This window comes from Carassius gibelio, chromosome A24, assembly GCF_023724105.1.
Source record: "Carassius gibelio isolate Cgi1373 ecotype wild population from Czech Republic chromosome A24, carGib1.2-hapl.c, whole genome shotgun sequence".
In the NCBI taxonomy this organism is placed as follows: domain Eukaryota; kingdom Metazoa; phylum Chordata; class Actinopteri; order Cypriniformes; family Cyprinidae; genus Carassius; species Carassius gibelio.
In genome coordinates this window covers 3,336,174-3,354,004 of record NC_068394.1, presented here as the reverse complement: position 1 = coordinate 3,354,004, position 17,831 = coordinate 3,336,174, and the positions used below count along the sequence as shown (strand labels likewise).

The 17,831-nt window shown below is 34.5% G+C and overlaps 2 protein-coding genes across 8 annotated transcripts in view; both read right to left on the bottom strand.

Annotated features, from left to right (window-relative positions):
• Positions 1-326: 326 nt before the first annotated feature.
• Positions 327-12,793, bottom strand: LOC127946247 (microtubule-associated protein RP/EB family member 2). Of its 2 annotated transcripts, none has more exons than XM_052542698.1 (7): positions 12,685-12,793; positions 6,542-6,669; positions 6,162-6,307; positions 4,430-4,646; positions 4,159-4,325; positions 2,845-3,003; positions 327-1,681 (listed from the first exon to the last, which is right to left on the bottom strand). In XM_052542698.1, exons 2-7 carry the CDS (start codon positions 6,660-6,662, stop codon positions 1,607-1,609), a joined length of 885 nt encoding a protein of 294 aa, XP_052398658.1. In that variant the 5' UTR covers positions 6,663-6,669; positions 12,685-12,793; the 3' UTR covers positions 327-1,606. The 2 variants fall into 2 exon arrangements, with proteins under 2 accessions (XP_052398658.1, XP_052398657.1); XM_052542697.1 differs by lacking the exon at positions 12,685-12,793 and adding an exon at positions 9,344-9,609.
• A 1,519-nt stretch (positions 12,794-14,312) lies between these two features.
• Positions 14,313-17,831, bottom strand: part of LOC127946242 (dystrobrevin beta-like) — a 19,357-nt gene continuing 15,838 nt past the window's right edge. For 4 of the 6 annotated variants that reach the window (XM_052542685.1, XM_052542686.1, XM_052542689.1 and 1 more), the window contains 6 exons: positions 17,376-17,568; positions 16,775-16,864; positions 16,602-16,686; positions 16,400-16,520; positions 15,249-15,286; positions 14,314-15,160 (listed from right to left, as the gene is read on the bottom strand). In XM_052542685.1, coding sequence (XP_052398645.1) covers positions 15,269-15,286; positions 16,400-16,520; positions 16,602-16,686; positions 16,775-16,864; positions 17,376-17,568 — 507 coding nt within the window. In that variant the 3' untranslated portion in view covers positions 14,314-15,160; positions 15,249-15,268. Of the gene's footprint in view, positions 15,161-15,248; positions 15,287-16,399; positions 16,521-16,601; positions 16,687-16,774; positions 16,865-17,375; positions 17,569-17,831 lie in introns of all 6 variants that reach the window. The other 2 variants (XM_052542684.1, XM_052542688.1) reach the window with 1 other exon arrangement.

The following is a 17,831-nucleotide window of genomic DNA, read 5'->3' as shown; positions in this document are numbered from 1 at the left end:
GGTCGCGCGCTAGTGACACCTGGCGGCCAGAGACGCTTAATGATATGGAACAAAATCGAAGACGGTTTCACAATTGATAATTTTTTTATCTACTAAATAAATAAAATCGTCTGTTTTTGTCAAAGAGAATCATACTCTGTTGTTCTCCGAAGATGTTTATTTATATGAAAAACGAATAAATAAAATACTAACGATAACTGAAAAATAACAAACCTGTTCCTTTTCCATAAAATCTGCTAATTTGTGTGACTGGCCAAATATTTTTAAAAGCAATTCAAAGAAAAATCTTGTCCAAACCCTAAACTTCTCCATAAAGCACGTTGAACTTGTTTCAATTGTATTTTTATTTATTTTTTTATTAATGACAAGCATCAAACATTTGGCACAGAAAAGTCTTCGGTGTCTCATGAGACATTTAAAAGATATTAAAAGATGAGATATTAAACAAAACACGTCTACTATATTGGACACAAATATTAATTCTATCCTAAATCTTACTCATAATAAAAACAAATGATGTATTATTTTTGAAAGCGAAAGGGTTTTATTAGGGCAAGCCTATCATATCTCCAAAGATTCTAAACAGCAAGTTAAACATACAAAAAACATTTAACATTTTTTTTTTTTCAATTTTCTTTTTTTATTAAATATGTAAAAAGCAGGTCAAGTTATTCACAAATAAAATGCAAACATGCAACACATTTGGGGAATGCATAAGGGGAGATACGGTGAGGGAAATAAAAAGAAACACATTGTCTATTTATAATTATTAACAGTACATTTGTTTACATTCCTTTTCATTGTACACAATAATAAATGACATAAGACCATTGACCTGTGGAGAATATTGGGAGATCACGAGAATGCGGTTTTCTGTTCAGAAGACCTGTGCTTTAGAACAACAGTTAACAAAAATCTTCAATATGCATTGTCTTTACTGTACTTATAAAGTAAAACATGTTTAGACGCAAAATACGGATTGCACGGTTCAAATAAAATACTTCCTACCAAACATTGTGATTGGCTTTCACTTCGGTGAAGCGCAGACACATTTAGCCAAAAAACAAAATTTCATAAAAAATATGTGTTTTTAATCTAACATTGAGGAAAAATTGAGCGTTGTTTCCAAATGACTCACATTGCTTTATATTAGCAGTGTGCATTAGGTTATAATGCAAAATTTACTGTGGTAACCAATGGTTAGTCTTCTTGAGGAATCTACCAGGAGATAAAATGTATTGGTAGCTCTCTGAGCTACTCTTATTGTAATATTGTAAAATGTAATGGTTTGATACGACGCATCTAACAGCTTTGAGATGTAAAATAGCAGTTAAAGTAAAAATCGAATGGAATTGATGTGCGGTGGTTATCACAGGCTTCACACGGACAAGATTCACCATTTAAGCTGCTGTCAGATGACATGTTCATAATAGTCATGATGCAATTAAACAGGGCTTCGAAATGACAAAAAAAAAGAGACATATTTGGCCAATTTGTCAATAAACCAAATGAGAAATAAACCGCCGTGAGTTTGAGGAAATGAACCCAAGAGCAGTTTTCTGACTGAGTGCATGTATGTTCAGGTGTCTGTTTGATTGACAGCTGTTCAGTATTCGTCCTGTGTGTCGTCAGGGACGTCCTCCTCCTGAGCCGGAGCCTCATGCTCCTCTCCTCCTGCCTCCTGCACACACACGGTCATTTGTTATTTCTGAAGATCTTGTTATATTAGAAAACATTAATCACGAAACGTGAAAAACTGCACTGTGTATGAGACAGAAGCACTTTATCTGTAGGGTTATAGCTCAAGAAACGATCAAAAACAGGATAGTTTTGTCACAACTATTTAAGAACGTTCATACGTATATCTATTCAGTACTGAAGGACAGTTTGAACTAGAGTAGTAGTACAAAATTAGTTAAAACAACAGGTCATTTATAGAAGAATAGTCCGTGCAATATAGAGGGAGAAAAATATTTTTTTTAAATAATGACATTTTTTTTGGCCTTGACCAACATAATAAGTGGACTTTCGAGGGGAAACCGAAATGTTAGTGTAGAATATGAATATGAAAAATAAACAATAAAAAAGGTCTTTTTTTTACTCAAACAAAAAAAGAAAATAATAAAGAAAAAGAAAAACAACATTAATAATACTAATATTATATGGCATGATGTTTTGTTAAATAACTATGTAAAACATTAATTTAAATAGGTTTGATGTATTGAAAGAAAAAATAAATTATTATAAAAAATTATTATTATTATCATTATTTGTGAATGTGTTCATATTTTATTACAAAAGAAAGAGCAGAACATGTAATATCTGTGACCCTGGACCACAAAACCAGGCTTAAGTGTAAATTTTTCAAAATTGAGATTTTTACTTCTTCTGAAATCTGAATAAATCATCTTTCCAGTGATGTTCTTGTTCCTGATCAGACAGTATTTAGCTGAGATGCAACTATTTGAAAATCTGGAATCTGAGGATGCAAAAAAAATCTAAATATTGAGAAAAATCACCTTTAAAGTTGTTCAGATGAATTCTTAGCAATGCATAAAACTGATCAAAAATTAAGTTTTGATATATTTATGGCAGGAAATTTACAAAACATCTTCATGGAACATGATCTTTACTTAATATCCCAATGATTTTGGGCATAAAAGAAAAATCTATAAATTTGACCCATACAATTTTTTTTTGACTATTGCTGCAAATATACCCTGCTTTTGTGCTCCAGGGTCACATATATACAAATAAATAATAATAAATGTGATGTTTTAATTAAAAGCAATGGATGGATGGATGGATGGATAGATGAGGTGAAGACTGAACTGAAGCACTAACCTGTTCGTCTGCAGAGTACAGCACCTCCATGAGTCTCTCCACGAAGGGCCCGTTGTCCTGGCCCTGGTCCTGACACAGCAGCTCCACCTCTCTCAGCTTCCCGAAGTAGAAATCCCGCTCCTTCTCCACTCCTTCGAGAGCGAGCTTTAATGTATTGAGCTGCAGCAGAGGAGAGACACAAGAGTTACCAGTGCCATAAAACACAGTCAATGGACGGCTGAAAACACTGACAGTAAAAGACGGTTATTGCTTTAGAAGACAAAACTCTTCATTGAATGTTTAGATTTCCTGACGCATTATTTGATGTTTATTATCCAAAAAAATTACAAGTCCTTTCTTTGGTTTTTGTGCACAATTAACAATGCATGGCTCTTATTAAATAAAATAGCTATAATTCTCAAACATAATGTCTAACAAGGCAGCACACAAGGAGCCCAAAAGTGCTGTCTAGGTCAACAGCCGAAATGGGGGAAAAAAAGAAAAGTTTGATGCGGTCTAAGCAGACAGCACTTGATATCATGCTAGGAAACCAGGTCTTGATAGCTAGCATGCGGTCTGGATTAACAGCCGATGATGCTCAAAAATGCTGTCTGTCTCGGCAAACAGATAATCACAGTCAGAAGACAGCTCACACTAGGTTTCCAAATATTATTTCTACACGTTAAACATCTGTTCACAGTCCATGCTTTCATAAGAGCATCCAGAATGCTATGCTATGATGTCATAAGAATGCCTAGGATGATGCCTATGATGACATTTAGGAAGATGCCTGTGATTAGAAATCTAAATGCAATATTTTTTATTATGCTTGTTTGTAAGACTGCACTATTTGGCCAATGTGAAAATCAATAAACAATATTAATAAATTTGATTATAACCATAAAATTACAATACTAATATCTTTCCCTTGTTTTCTGTGAAATTCATCAAAATGAAGTGAATTTATGGACAAATAGGACAAATATCTGATCAAATCAAGTTATTTCAAAGGGAAAACAAGTTTATATATATATATATATATATATATATATATATATATATATATATATATATATATATATATATATATATGTATTCATGCCATAACTTTATGAATTTAAGACTTTCTGCTCCAATTTAAGACCTTTTAAGGCCTTCATTTGTGTGAGGGCAAATTAAAACTTTTTAAGACCCACAGAAACCCTTGTCTTTAAAAATGATCTGCAAAAATCTCATCATATCTCAAGGAGGTCTCACTCATCTTTTCTGACCATTATGTTCTCAATTGCTTTATTTCAGGATTTTAACTGTGTTAATAGTGTTAGGGATGTCCACCTGTTCATTTAGTTGTGTTACTTGGGCTTCCAGCTCCTTCTCTCCTTTAGCGGGTGTCGCTGACATCACTGGGATCTTTTTGGCAGAGGAGGGTCTGGAGGTGGAGGTGATGGTGGAGGAGGTGGAGGTGGAGGATTTAGGGGTTGAACTGGTGGATCTAGTAGCTCCTGCACACAAGTTAACAGACGCATGATGCAATTTAGTAGATGCTAGATGCCAGTTGATTAATGATGATTATTAATAAATGATGTCACAAGCAGCCCGAACAGACCTGCGGTGGGAGAGCTGACGGCATGCTGGGATTTCTTTGGCAGGTTGAAGATCTGCTCGCCGGGATCTGGAGGGGGAATGGCGTCCTGACCCTGTCTGGCCTGCACCGGGTCGTACTCCTTCCCGTCGTAGTTGGCATCAAAGAACTTCTTAAACCACTGAATGAAGTCCAGGTTGTCTTGAAACCGTCCCTTGACGAGCTTCTCTACAGGGATGATCTAAGAGATGAGTATAAATGTGAAAAAAAAAAAAACATTACAGATTTTTCATAACAAATACAGATGTATGTTAAATTAGGCGTTCACAAAAAAGTGGGGTCCCACAAACACCTGATTTGTGCTAATAATTAAACCATAAAAATGTAAAATTAAAATAAATTATAAAAAAAGAAAATAATTAAATATATATATAATTTTATTAACTGCAAACTCATAAAAATATAAAGAATGTGTTATTAAATTATTGAAATATTCATTTAAAGTCTCAAGTAAACCAAAAAAGGTTTGTGAATCCCAGCATTAATTGACATAAATGATTATTTAAAGTGTGATTTGTTTTTTTTATTGCATGCATAAAAAGTCTCCATCTGTCAGATATCACAAATAGAGGCGTCCTAAGAAATCTCTCTCAATCTGACTGTCTGGACAAAAAAAATAAAATTATGCAAATATAAAAAAAAAAAGAATAAACAATTGTGGCTTGTGTGTCAATCATTTTGCACAGTTGGGTTTGTTAATGTCAGGTTTGCTGACTGAGTTTTGATTTGAGGGTGTGTGGTTGAAAATTGGCTGAAATTGATTATAGTTTTTAAGAAAAATAATCGGTTATATATCCATTCAAGCTTTATAAAACAGCACTGTTATACCTTGTTTTTCAAGTGCACACTTTTAAGCAGAAAAAAGTATGGAATTATTTATAAAACGACAGCACTGAGTGAATAACGAGGCTCAAAATTTGTGGCAACATTTAATATAAACAATAAATATTTAATATTAGCAAGTATATTTTAACAAATTAACATTATTATTTATTACCGTATTTTCCGGACTATAAGTCGTACTTTTTTTCATAGTTTGGCTGGTCCTGCGACTTATAGTCAGGTGCGACTTATTTATCAAAATTAATTTGACATGAATCAAAGGGAAAACATTACCGTCTCCAGCCGCCAGAGGGCGCTCTGTGCTGTGCTCAGTGCTCCTGTAGTCTACACTGCAGACATAGAGCGCCCTCTCGCGGCTGTAGACGGTAATGTTTTCTCTTGTTTCTAAATAAATGCAACTTATAGTCCAGAGCAACTCCAGTGTTTTTTTCCTCATCGTGACATATTTTTGGACTGATGCAACTTATACTCAGGTGCGACTTATAGTCCGAAAAATACGGTATGCATTTTTCACATAAACCGTTTTTTCCATCTTTTTTTAAGATTTTGTTGTAAATGCAGCAATAGCAGCTGCCCAGTAAAAAATATTTTTCTTTGTAAATGAAACAAAGAATATTGAAAACAGTATTTGATTTTTTTTTTTCTATTTCTACCACTACTCATAAAACTTGTAAATAATAGAATTAAATCAGTCTGGGGTTATGATATCTTTTATATATATTTTCTCATCACAAATATCCAAAATTTTCTTTCAGGCTAAAATGCAATTTTCTCTATGGTGATTTCATTTCCAATCAGATTTCCAGCGGTTATAGTGAAAGCAAGATCTCTAAGGCTCTCCTGTTCGTCTCACCTTATCAACATTCATCCTCTTGAAGGAGGCCTGCAGGAGTTTGAAGTTGTGGATGTATTCGTGCTCCAGCTTGGCCTGGAATTTCACCTTCTTAAGACTGATGCAGCCGGGAAACAGCATGTCCATGAACTGACAGTACGCTGCTCCTGGAAAGAGATGCACAAACGATACGCTGGGTCAAAAAGGTTTTGTGATGACTTATTTAGGACTGCTACAATTCATGGCTGTGTTACATAAAGCAGCATTTTTTACCACAAACATATGAAGTCAGCAGGCATTCTGCAGCAGCTCAGACGAGCACTAACTGTAAATCCTCTGGGATTACTGGTCTTTGTGTCTAATGAGTGTCAGCGGTGGGTTAAGTTGGGAGGATCACATACCTGATGACAGCTGCTCCACTTTAGTGTAGTTTAGACTGAGCAGATCGTTCACCCAGGCTGTGATGTCATGCCTGCTCATGGTCTCCTGGGTGATTGAGGTAGAGTAAACATTGACCGCCATCCCCCAGCTGTGGACGAGACTCAGACATCAGCCCAAAGTCTGGATGACACTATCAGCTCTGGTATTCACTGAATCATCTTGTCAGTCTGAGACATTTACAATGCATGCACATGCAGAGTATAACAGCAGAATGCATTATGCCTAAAGTCATCCTCTTACATTGTAATTAATATTATGAAATTGTGCAACTGCAATGCATTTTTTTTATGTGCAACTGCAATGCAGAGTTTTACTATTAAGAAATCTGAGATGGATTAAACTGGGACGGCATCTATTATTGAGAATTCATAAAGGAATAGTTCACCCAAAAAATCTACTCACCCTCTGGCCATTTAAGACGTAGATGTGTTTGTTTCTATATCATATTTGGAGATATTTAGCATTACATCACTTGCTCAGCACTGTGTCCTCTTTGGCGAATGGGTGCCGTCAGAATGAGAGTCCAAACAGCTGATAAAAACATCACAATAATCTACGAGTAATCCACACCTCTCCAGTCCATCAGTTAATGTCTTGTGAAGAGAAAAGCTGTGTGTTTGTGAGAAACAGATCCATCATAAGATGTTTTTAACTTCTAACCGTTGCTCAAGTCCTCTATCCATATTTCTGGTGAAAAAGTCATCTGGTCTGAATCAGGAGAGAAATATGCACTGATCAAGCACTGTTTACAAGCGACAACAATGATGTGAGAGGACAACAGGGGATTTCCACTTCCTTTTTCCAAAGGTGGAACTGTTTGAACTTTTTTTTTTTTTTTCAGAGAAGCAATGGTTTAAAGTTCAAAATGTATTTTAGATAGATTTGTGTCTTACAAACATTCAGCTCTTTTCGCTTCACAAGACTTTTTCTGACGGACTGGTGTGGATTACTGTGACGTTTTTATCAGCTGTTTCTCATTCTGACAGCACTAGGGACGCACCGAAATTAGAAAAGCACAGTAGTGCTATTGCAAACAGGAACAAATTTACTACTTAGGATACTACTATAGTATTAATCATGCACAGTACACGAGTGGAGCGTTCGCCATGAGCAACACAACTGAACACACATTCATAGAGAGAAATATCCACACAGGGACGACGGCCAGAGGAACCAAACGCGTGGAACACTACTTCGTTTTTCGGCTACTGAAATTTTGGTGCATCCCTAGACGGCACCCATTCACTGGTGAGCAAGTGATGTAGTCAAGTCTGCTCTCATGAAGAAACTCGTTTACATCTTGAGATCTTTAAGAGCTGTGACCGTTTCCTGCTAACTGGCGTTGCACATTTTGCCCGTAAACACTGTGAAACATGATCCTAACGTCAACTCAGTAATCACCAAGTAAACAGCAAGATATACAGAACGCTCCACAATGTTAAAAAGAAGCTTTTGAGCTTTGTTTGTTCTCATACAGTTCACTGAAAGTTCATCCTAGTTTTTTTTTTTACTCAAACTAAACAAAGAAAAACATCTAAAGGAAAAAAGTTTGTCATATAAATAAATAAATATGTGAAGTACTTTGTAAATGTATGTACAAACATATTCATTTTCCATAACTGAACAGCGTTTGATGTCAAACAAGACTGTCTATACATTTGCTTCGGACAAAAAAGACTTTGTTTAGGAATTGAGGTTTGTCCTTGAAAAGCTGTTGATGTGTGGATAAATTTGAAACATCTCAGTTTGGCACAAAACACAGTTTGATTGGGTGGATACTAGCTGACATGATACACGGTGATAATTATTTTCATGCTATGACTGCTATTAAAATACTATGGACATATCAAAGATCATCTTAACTTACACATAATAAACTAACCTAATTCACTTAACTGAAGCTAGTTTCAGATCACTGCCAAGAGAAAGATCCACCAGATCAATCCCATTCTCCTTGATTTCCCAGTGCACCATCATATGAATAATGAAGCGAATCCCTCAAGAAAACCCACATCTCTTACTAAGATTTCTTTAAAACCACTCCAGGACAAATGGACCTGCCTATTAATTTCTCATGACTTTAATAAATGCATTTCCAGACATTAGTGATGTTGAGCTTAAAGAGCAGATTCATCTAAATTTAGCAGGAAAGATAAAGAGTTTAGTGAGATGTTGGAATGAAGGGGGAGGGAGAAAAAAAATCAGTGTCAACAAAAGCAATCAACCCAAAACATGTTTGTAGACCTGTAAAACACATGCAATCATATTTCTACCCATGCACGAGATTATTACCCAGTATTAAGAACGACATGCACGCCTTAACAGAAGACCTGAACTGATTTGGGGGATAGGATGAAATGAATTACATTACGCAATGGCTGACTGCTTGGTGAACATACAGGCCATGTACTGTCAAAACCTTGGAAAGCAGCCTGTCAGCGCACATCCCAACATACATCCATCTCAAATCATATGCATAACGCCTGAGAAAAAGCTCAAAAGCATGAACGCATTTACTAAACAGCGTTTAGCATGCTTTTTTATGACTGCATCATCGGGGAAACGCCATAGCTGGCTCAGGAAAAGCCCCACCGTTAGACAGAACGCAGCCATAGTGTGGGTTCCCAGAGCGAGTGCATTGGGAAAGCATGGATTAAAACGTACAATCTTGATATTTTCGGCTAAATGCAATGACTGTAGGTCGGTTTACGCGGTGGTTTTCTTTGTAAAGCGGCCGGTGGGTGGTAATGGCAGTGGTGTACCTGTAGGCGCGCTCTCCGCGCACTGTGTTCTTTCTGTAGGGAATGATGTTGGTGCCGTTGCTGTCCGGAATGATGTCGTTGTTGTTCTCTCCATTGGGGGACAGAGCTTGCATCGGACCGGGCATTTGGCTCTGTGAAATACTCGTTCGGACGAGGAAAGGGACGTCGGGGTTATTCCCTGCCGCCTGCTTGTTTGTTCTTAGTAAAAATCCCGTTTGTAAGAGTGTGAGTGTAAGTGTGTGTGTATAAATATACGAATGTGTGTACTCAACAGCGCCCTCACAGGCGAGTCACGGAACTACAGTCACGTGACTTTGGGAGGGGTGCTTCAGATTTGAGCCAGAGGAACTTTACCTCTTCCTAAATATAAATATATATATATGATGTATTTTATAGTAATACAACGTTGTGGTCTTTCATCCTCATTAGACCCAGGGAAAAGTTCCTAGGTTTGTCTTCCTAATGAAAGTAGTTGCGTAGTTCTGTATCTCTGCCCCAAAATATGTTTTTCTATTTTTTTTTTATGTGCATCCCCTCACACACTAGTAAACGTCTCATGCATGGGTAAAATTGTGTAATAAAGATTAATAAACATGTTATGGGTTGACAAAGGCATTCCAGTTTATGAATAAACTTTACCTCCACAGCTACATATCAGAATCAGAATCAGAATCAGAATGAGCTTTATTGCCAGGTATGTTTTACACATACGAGGAATTTGTTTTCGTGACAGAAGCTCCGCAGTACAACAGAATGACAGCGACAGAACATAAAACACATAATAAAAGAATAAAAAATACAAATAAGTAGATAGTGAATGACAATATACAAATGACACTTGTAGGCAGGTATATTACAAAATGAAGTTATGTATGTACATATATATTGTGTGCAAAATTTAAGTGTATACTAAGTATGTGTGTTAGATAAATAAAGTGTATGTGTATATAAATATAAAGTGTAGTGTGTTCGCCGTTATTATATATTTATATATAAACGAATCTGCTCTTTCAGCACTACTAAATCTCTGCAAATGCATGCGACAATGCATAGCATTTTTACTATTATTATTGTCTTTAGGAAGACAAGACAGATAAATAACAACATTAATAATTATTAAAATGTTTCTGGAGCACCAAATCAGAATATTAGTTTCATTTCTGAAGACTGGAGTAATTCAGCTTTGCCATCACAGGAATAAACCACATTTTAAAATGTATTAAATATTTTTTTATAGTTATATTTCATAATTGTACTTTTTTTTACTGAATTTATCAAATAAATGCAGCCTTTGTGAGCATAAGAGACTATATATTAATTAATATAACTTATAATAATGATATAAAATAGAAATAGTTCAAAAAGAAACCAAAGATATCTGGCTCTTTATGTGATGAGGCCTGTGGCTCATTATTCTTCACTGTATTGCAAAGAGTGTTGTGATTTAGTTTATGATATATACACATAACTCAAAGTTTAGATAAGGCTCTTGTTGTATGACATCTTTACAATGTAGTCTCTCCAACCAATCAAATCTATGGTTTTTACAGTCAAAACAGAGAGATAAATTATCAAAATGGCCTGCTGGGTCATGAGCAATAGTCTCAAACTGAAGAATGAAGATGTCATACTTTTACAAGTGATGACATTACAAATGAAAAAAACATTAGTGAGATTATTTCAAGTTTTCTTATGCTCCAGTATTATAATTAAACCGCCAAATAGATAGTAAAAGTTGGTAACTGAGATGTTCCATATGCATTAAACACATGTTCCTATACTACCATAAATCTGGTCATAAATAAACTGCCAGCGGTGAATGTTACAAAAGATTAGTCTTTAAGTTTCCAATGGCTGGCAGTGACTTCACAGTGCCTGACAGATATAATAATAATGCCGTTAAATTACAGCAAATGCAATGTACACAAATAAGCTAACATGAAATATACGCTTATTTTGCATCAAATATAAAATTTAAAGCATGTGTATATATAAGTGAAAGTGACGTGAAGCCATGTATGGTGTTATACAAATCATATACAGCTCGGATGTAAGAGAGTTTCAGGCATTAAACCTGAAATTACTGTGAGCAGGATGCTTTAGGATTTAGGACTTTGAAAAGTTATATGTAAAATGAACACGAAAAATTTTCTATTTTACATTCGATACTACCGTCCTTGCTAATCCTATTAAAGTAAACTAGTGACATTAATCATGTGACTTAGTACAGACGCTTTTATTTTGCTTCTACTCTAGCAATTTCAATTCAAAATTGTGACAAACTCAGAATTGCAAGACATAGACTTTCAACTGTGAGAAAGAAAATCTAAATTGTTAGATGAATTGTGAGATGCAATTAGAAAATTCAGAGTTAAAAAGTCTGAATTTTGAGATTTAAACTCAGAATTCTGAGAAAATGTGTTATCGCAAAATATAAACTTGGAATAGGGATTTAAAAAGTCAGAATTATGTGTTTACATCTCACAATTCTAGTGAGATAAAAAGTCACAAATACAATTATTATTATTTTTTTTTGTTCTATGGAGTTAAAAAGCTTAAAAAGCTCAAGTGCTGCGGTCATTAAAGCAAAAGAAGCACAAATCAGATCCTAAAGCATTTCTGAAATTCATATGCACTTTGAAATTAAGTATTTCTGATACTGATAATATAATTTGCATTTTTTTTTTAGCCTTGAATAAAAATTTATGCAAAATAAAAGCATTGTCAACTGGTGATCTCACACCTTTGGACCAGACTGTAATAAGTCAAGTTTCTGCACCAGCACTAACATGTTAAAACATGAGGCCACTAAGCTGTTTGTGTTGCAGATTACTGCATTTTAATTGCACCAGGCTGTTCAATTGTCTTTTGTTGGCTTGTTTCCCCTCTCATACGGCTTTGCAGTCACCCTTTCACTTATTCGTGCAAACACGTGGACTAAATATGTAACATCAATGTAAAAGTTGCACCTTGCAGCCTCACAAACCAATTGCATTTCTCTTAGAACAAGGAAGTGTGCTTAGAAAATTAACAACTTCGTCTTAATTACAAAAGAAAAAACAACATCAACACACATTTGTGTCAGTAATATTATATATTTATTAACCACCATCATAAAACATTAAAAGTGATGGTTAGGGTTAGTGCCACGGTGCACTACAATGTAATGAACAGCTGACGCTACGCTAACAAGCTACTCTGCCTGCATGATTTTAATGACAATATTAAACATAAATCAGGGGTTTCCCATAGGCTCGATCATGCCAGAGCGAAGCCATACCCCTCTATTAAGAAAATGCATTAATAGTTTAAAGACAGCGCCTGATATAAACTCGACTCACCCGTGAACTCAACAGTTAATCCGACCAAACCAGCTGCGCTTCTCGGTTCGCACCCCACCCTCCAGCGCCTCAGAGAACCATCAGCACCACCGCCTATCCACCCGCTGCCGCTGATTGGCGGACGCCCATCAATCTTCTCGCTGATTGGTTGACAGATAGAATGGCCGTTGTTTTTTTCATTGGCCACTCCCTCTGTTCAGATGAACGGCTGAGGGAAGCAACGGATGTTGTATTTCTCGACCAATGGGAATGCAGTGCGCTTAATAAATGAACTAAATAACTACAACTGAAATATAAATATATAAAAGCTATTTAGACATATTTAAAAAATGCTAAAAAAATAAAATAAAAAACACAGAATTACTAAAACGTTACCTAAAATGTAAAATATAAAAATGAATGAAAAATAATACTTAAAAAAAATCAGATTATTAATAATTAAAGCCGTGAGAACGTCCCAAATTAATAAATAGTTTTAGGAATTTATTTCATTATTTAAATTTGGTTAATTTACGTTTAAGTAAATTTTAATGTGATTTTTATTGTTGTATGGAAAAATATATCAAATTATTCAAAAAGGACATCTAGTGGCCGTTGTATATATTGCATCAACAAATGACAGTTCACAAAATTAGAATATCAGTATGTGCAAAATTATTAGAATTATATTAGTTTTAACCAACATGGAACAAACTCTTAAGATATGGAAAATACAGAGACGGCTAGCACAGATTTGATAAAATAACATTAAATATAACGTAGACACTTGATGATACTTGATATTTGTATTTTTATTTTGGACCATGCAAAATCACTGAAAAGTGCAATGGTTGGCAGCAGGGTGCGAATGCTGCTTTTTTTTCTGGTAACAGTAAACAGTGAGAAAAATGTGAGTGCTGCAGTGTGACAGTAGAATATCAAAGAAAGAAAAAAATATAAACACATCAATGTCGTAATCTGGAGATGGTCAAAGCTAAACCAGTCTTTCTTAACCTGTCTACTAGAGACGGTCTTTACAAGGAAATTCATATTCACTAACAAAATCAGTCCAACCATGAAAATTCGGTTCTAGATCAACATATCTTCCACCAAAAGGCATTTTGTAAGTTCTTGATCAACATAACAGCACATTCAGTAGTGTTAGATGCTGTCACATATTTTTGCCTTAAAAAAATTTCATTATTTCATAACATTTAAAATGTTTCAAATTTAATAACAGAGCATGGTAAATGAACTGTGTCCCATTTGGAGTCAAATAGTATGTTCCACTGAATGCAGAGGTTTGGGTGAAACTCATGAAACCTGTATAAAAAAATAAAATAAAATAAAAACACATGCAATAGACTCTAAAATCCAAAGGGGAAAAAAAACTATATATTTTGCATAAAGAGAATAAATAATTAAGTTGTAATTTAAAAATCATTATTTATAAATCATTATTGCAATAATTTCTAATAAATAAATTATATATATATATATATATATATATATATATATATATATATATATATATATATATATATATATATATATATATAATGTATTTATTATATATTTATGTATAATTAATATATATTCATATATATAATGCATTAGAAATTATTGCAGTAATTATACATACATATATATATATATATATATATATTCATGTATATATCCAGCTCATCTGTTATTATTACAACCTTTAATTTAAGCTGATTTTAATAAATACATATTACAATGTTGTGCTTAATTGTCATGAAAATAATGTTACTATGACAGAAATTTAAATGGTCCTAAAAATAGGCTTTATTCACTTCATGCAAAACATACTGCATGTTTAGTTTTGGGAACTTGTTCAAAATAAAGTTAAATAAAATTAAATGTGGCCTGGTGACATACGAGATTCACCCGTATTCATTAAAATGTCTTTAAAAAATAATAAACTGCAATCAAGTACTCACCCCTATCCGCTATTAAAATAAATCTGATAAGCTAAGGCAGTGTATTTGTGTATCAAACACTATGAGAGAATCTCAAATCATTCCACTCAAAGAGATACTGAAGCTACAGCTATTTTATACGTTTCAAAGGAGCATTAGGTCAGGCTATTCTGCTCTTAATGCACGATAAAAGATGCCATTTGTAAAGATAGCAGCTTCATTAAAGACCCCCCTCCCACTTCACCCAACAGATATTTAAATACAGAACACGTTTGAACAGATACACACAGAAATAAACCAAACCGAACACATAAACACCAAGGAAATGAAATAATCTCATAATCACTGGATTTATGGCACTGGCGGTGTTGTAGACAGTTCCATTATGTGTCATTTCCAAAGTCCGTTCACAGTATTGTCTTAAAACGTCCTGCAGAGTCTAAAAATATATTTCTATATATTTATAGATTGGGTTGTGTCCCACAGTACTGTTGATGTTTTCAGAAGTGTGGTATGTTCCAGCTCAGGTCTGGCTGCACAGTGCTTCAGAGTCGCTGTGATCATGAGACAGAGAAAACCTTCATTTGAAGCATCAAACACTGTTGTATTGCATCAGTCACCGTTCAACTGACAAATACTTACCATTGCTCACTAAAACACAGCTATTCTTGTAAAGTCACCTGAAAAAAACAGAATGAAGGAGTTTAAAACTGACCATGTTAAAATGACCTGATATCCATAGATGACATGGAAGGAGCAAGTCTTTTGAGGTAATAGTTGTGGCATGTTGCATGCAGCACCCGTGACATTATTTGTACAGATGCACGGTTAAAATCATCATGGCACTCAAAAACAGGTGCCTGGAAGCAGCCTGGGGGGATATGTTCATTACAATGAAATATTCATTTGGTTTAATGGGTATTTCATTTCTATTTCTTCTCATTTCTATAGCAGTTAAAAAGGAATCAAAATTTGATATATGATGAAGCACACTCGTGACACACATTTTCCAGAAGATTCATCCAAAGTTTGCTGCTTAAAAATGGCTTTGGGTTAGATGACAATATGGATGTGAATACAGAAACGTAAGAGATATTATTTATCTTTTGGGGGAGTTTTGTCTTAAATATAAACCACTTATTACATGCATATTTAATTGAATGGAATAATTTAATTTAATTTAATTTAATTAACAATTAATTCTGAATTTTTTTTTATTTATTTTTTTGATGCATTAAAAATGTTCACCAAGGCTATGTTTATTTAATAAAAACAATAATAGTGGGAAATATCATTAAAATGTTTAATATTGCAATATATTTGGAAATATAATTTATGCTTGTGATGTGGTGCTTAATTGTCAGCATCATTCCTACAGTCTTCAGTGTCACACAATCATTCACAAATCATTCTCATATGCTGATTTGCTGCTCAAGAAAAATTTCTGATTATTATCAGTGTTAAAAACAGTTGTGCTGCTTCATATTTTTGGGAAAGCAAAACTTTTTTTTTCAGTATTCCCATTGAATTATGATGCTGTCTAATTTTGTTAATTTTTAGGAGCATAATACTGCCAAGATTATAAATAGGAATAGAAGTAAAATGATGACTAATAATGGTTGGTTCAGTAATTCGCCATGTTTGATAATTTGCATATTCCAACGTATCACATGCAAAACTCTCTGAGATTCAAACTGCTCTGGTACGTATATTAATTTGGACAGAAGCTGATCTTACTGCTGCATTATTGTTTTTGCTTTGAAATGCTCTATAAAAAGCTCTAGGCCTCTCACCAGGACGTTCTTGTCCTGTTCCTGCGTGTGTCTGAGACGTTCCTCCATCTTCAGCTCTCTGTTCAGCTGCTTTTCTAGATCATGTCCATAGAAATCCCCAGACTCCAGCGCACCTGCCGCCCTATGAGACCAGAACCACTGTAAACATCTGGACAGCACGTGATCCGCCAGTCAGCAGATGATTTAGTCCAGTTTGTGTTACCCTGATCTTGAAGCACTCCTGGCGTGAACAACGTCTGATGTTGGGAACGTGAGGTCAGAGATGCTGTCCGTTTCACTCCCCACCTCTAAACATCATCGAAGGCAAAGTGTGAACATCAATGTATGACTTATTCTAGAATTATAATTAAACAAGGGCATAAAATTCAATGTTACCTGAGTTAAGTTCTTTCACCAGTGAAGACATTGTGTTGGTTATGGAGTCTGCAGCTACCAGGAGATCATTTCTTAAGTTCCTTCTGGAGCCTTTAAAAAAGAAACCAAATTATTTTATATTATTTAATAATAACACTTAATGTGTTTTCAACATTGATAATAATGAATGTTTCTTGAGCAATAAATCAGCATATTAGAATGACTTCTGAAGGATCATGTGACACTGAAGACTGGAGTAATGATGCTGAATATTCAGCTTTAATTACAGAAATCAATCATATTTTAAAATTTATTACAATAGAAAACAGTTATTGTAATAATATTTTACAATATTAATGTTTGTGCTGTATTTGCTGCTTTGGTAACCAATAACATTACAATTATTTTTAATTTTTTTTATGATTTTTGACCATGTGTATTATATTCAATTACATAAATATTAATATTTAACTGCTACTTTATTATTTATAATAATATAAAAGGTATTAAAAAAATAAAATGAGTCACCAGGTGCAATCTAAGATATTCCTGTATTGTCAAAATGCAGTATCAGGTTGTTTTATTTTGTCAGCCCAGGTGAATGAATGAAAGTGTCTGCTACCCTGAGCGAAGGCCTGCTGCACCTCTCCTCCCAAACCCATGAGCGAGTCCTGAGGTGTCTGGCTGGGCGTGGTATTGCCGGATGTTGATTGGACGGGCATGGGGATGGGCGTGGTATTGCCGGACACTGATTGGATGGATGTGTTGATGGTGTGGCTGGGGGAGGAGCGAGGGGAGGAGCCAGGGGCCTGGTTCTAGGAAACAAAAGGAGATTATCAGGATTATCTATAAATGTAATGTTATACATTCTTAAACCTGTTTTTATTAAAAGTATTAAAAATAGCCACCCCCAAAAATGACAAAAGCACATAACAACATTATTAAAACTGAAAATGTATATATATATATATATATATATATATATATATATATATATATATATATATATATATATATATATATATATATATATATATATAAAAACATTTTAGAATATTAAGTGCTCATAGTGTCTGAG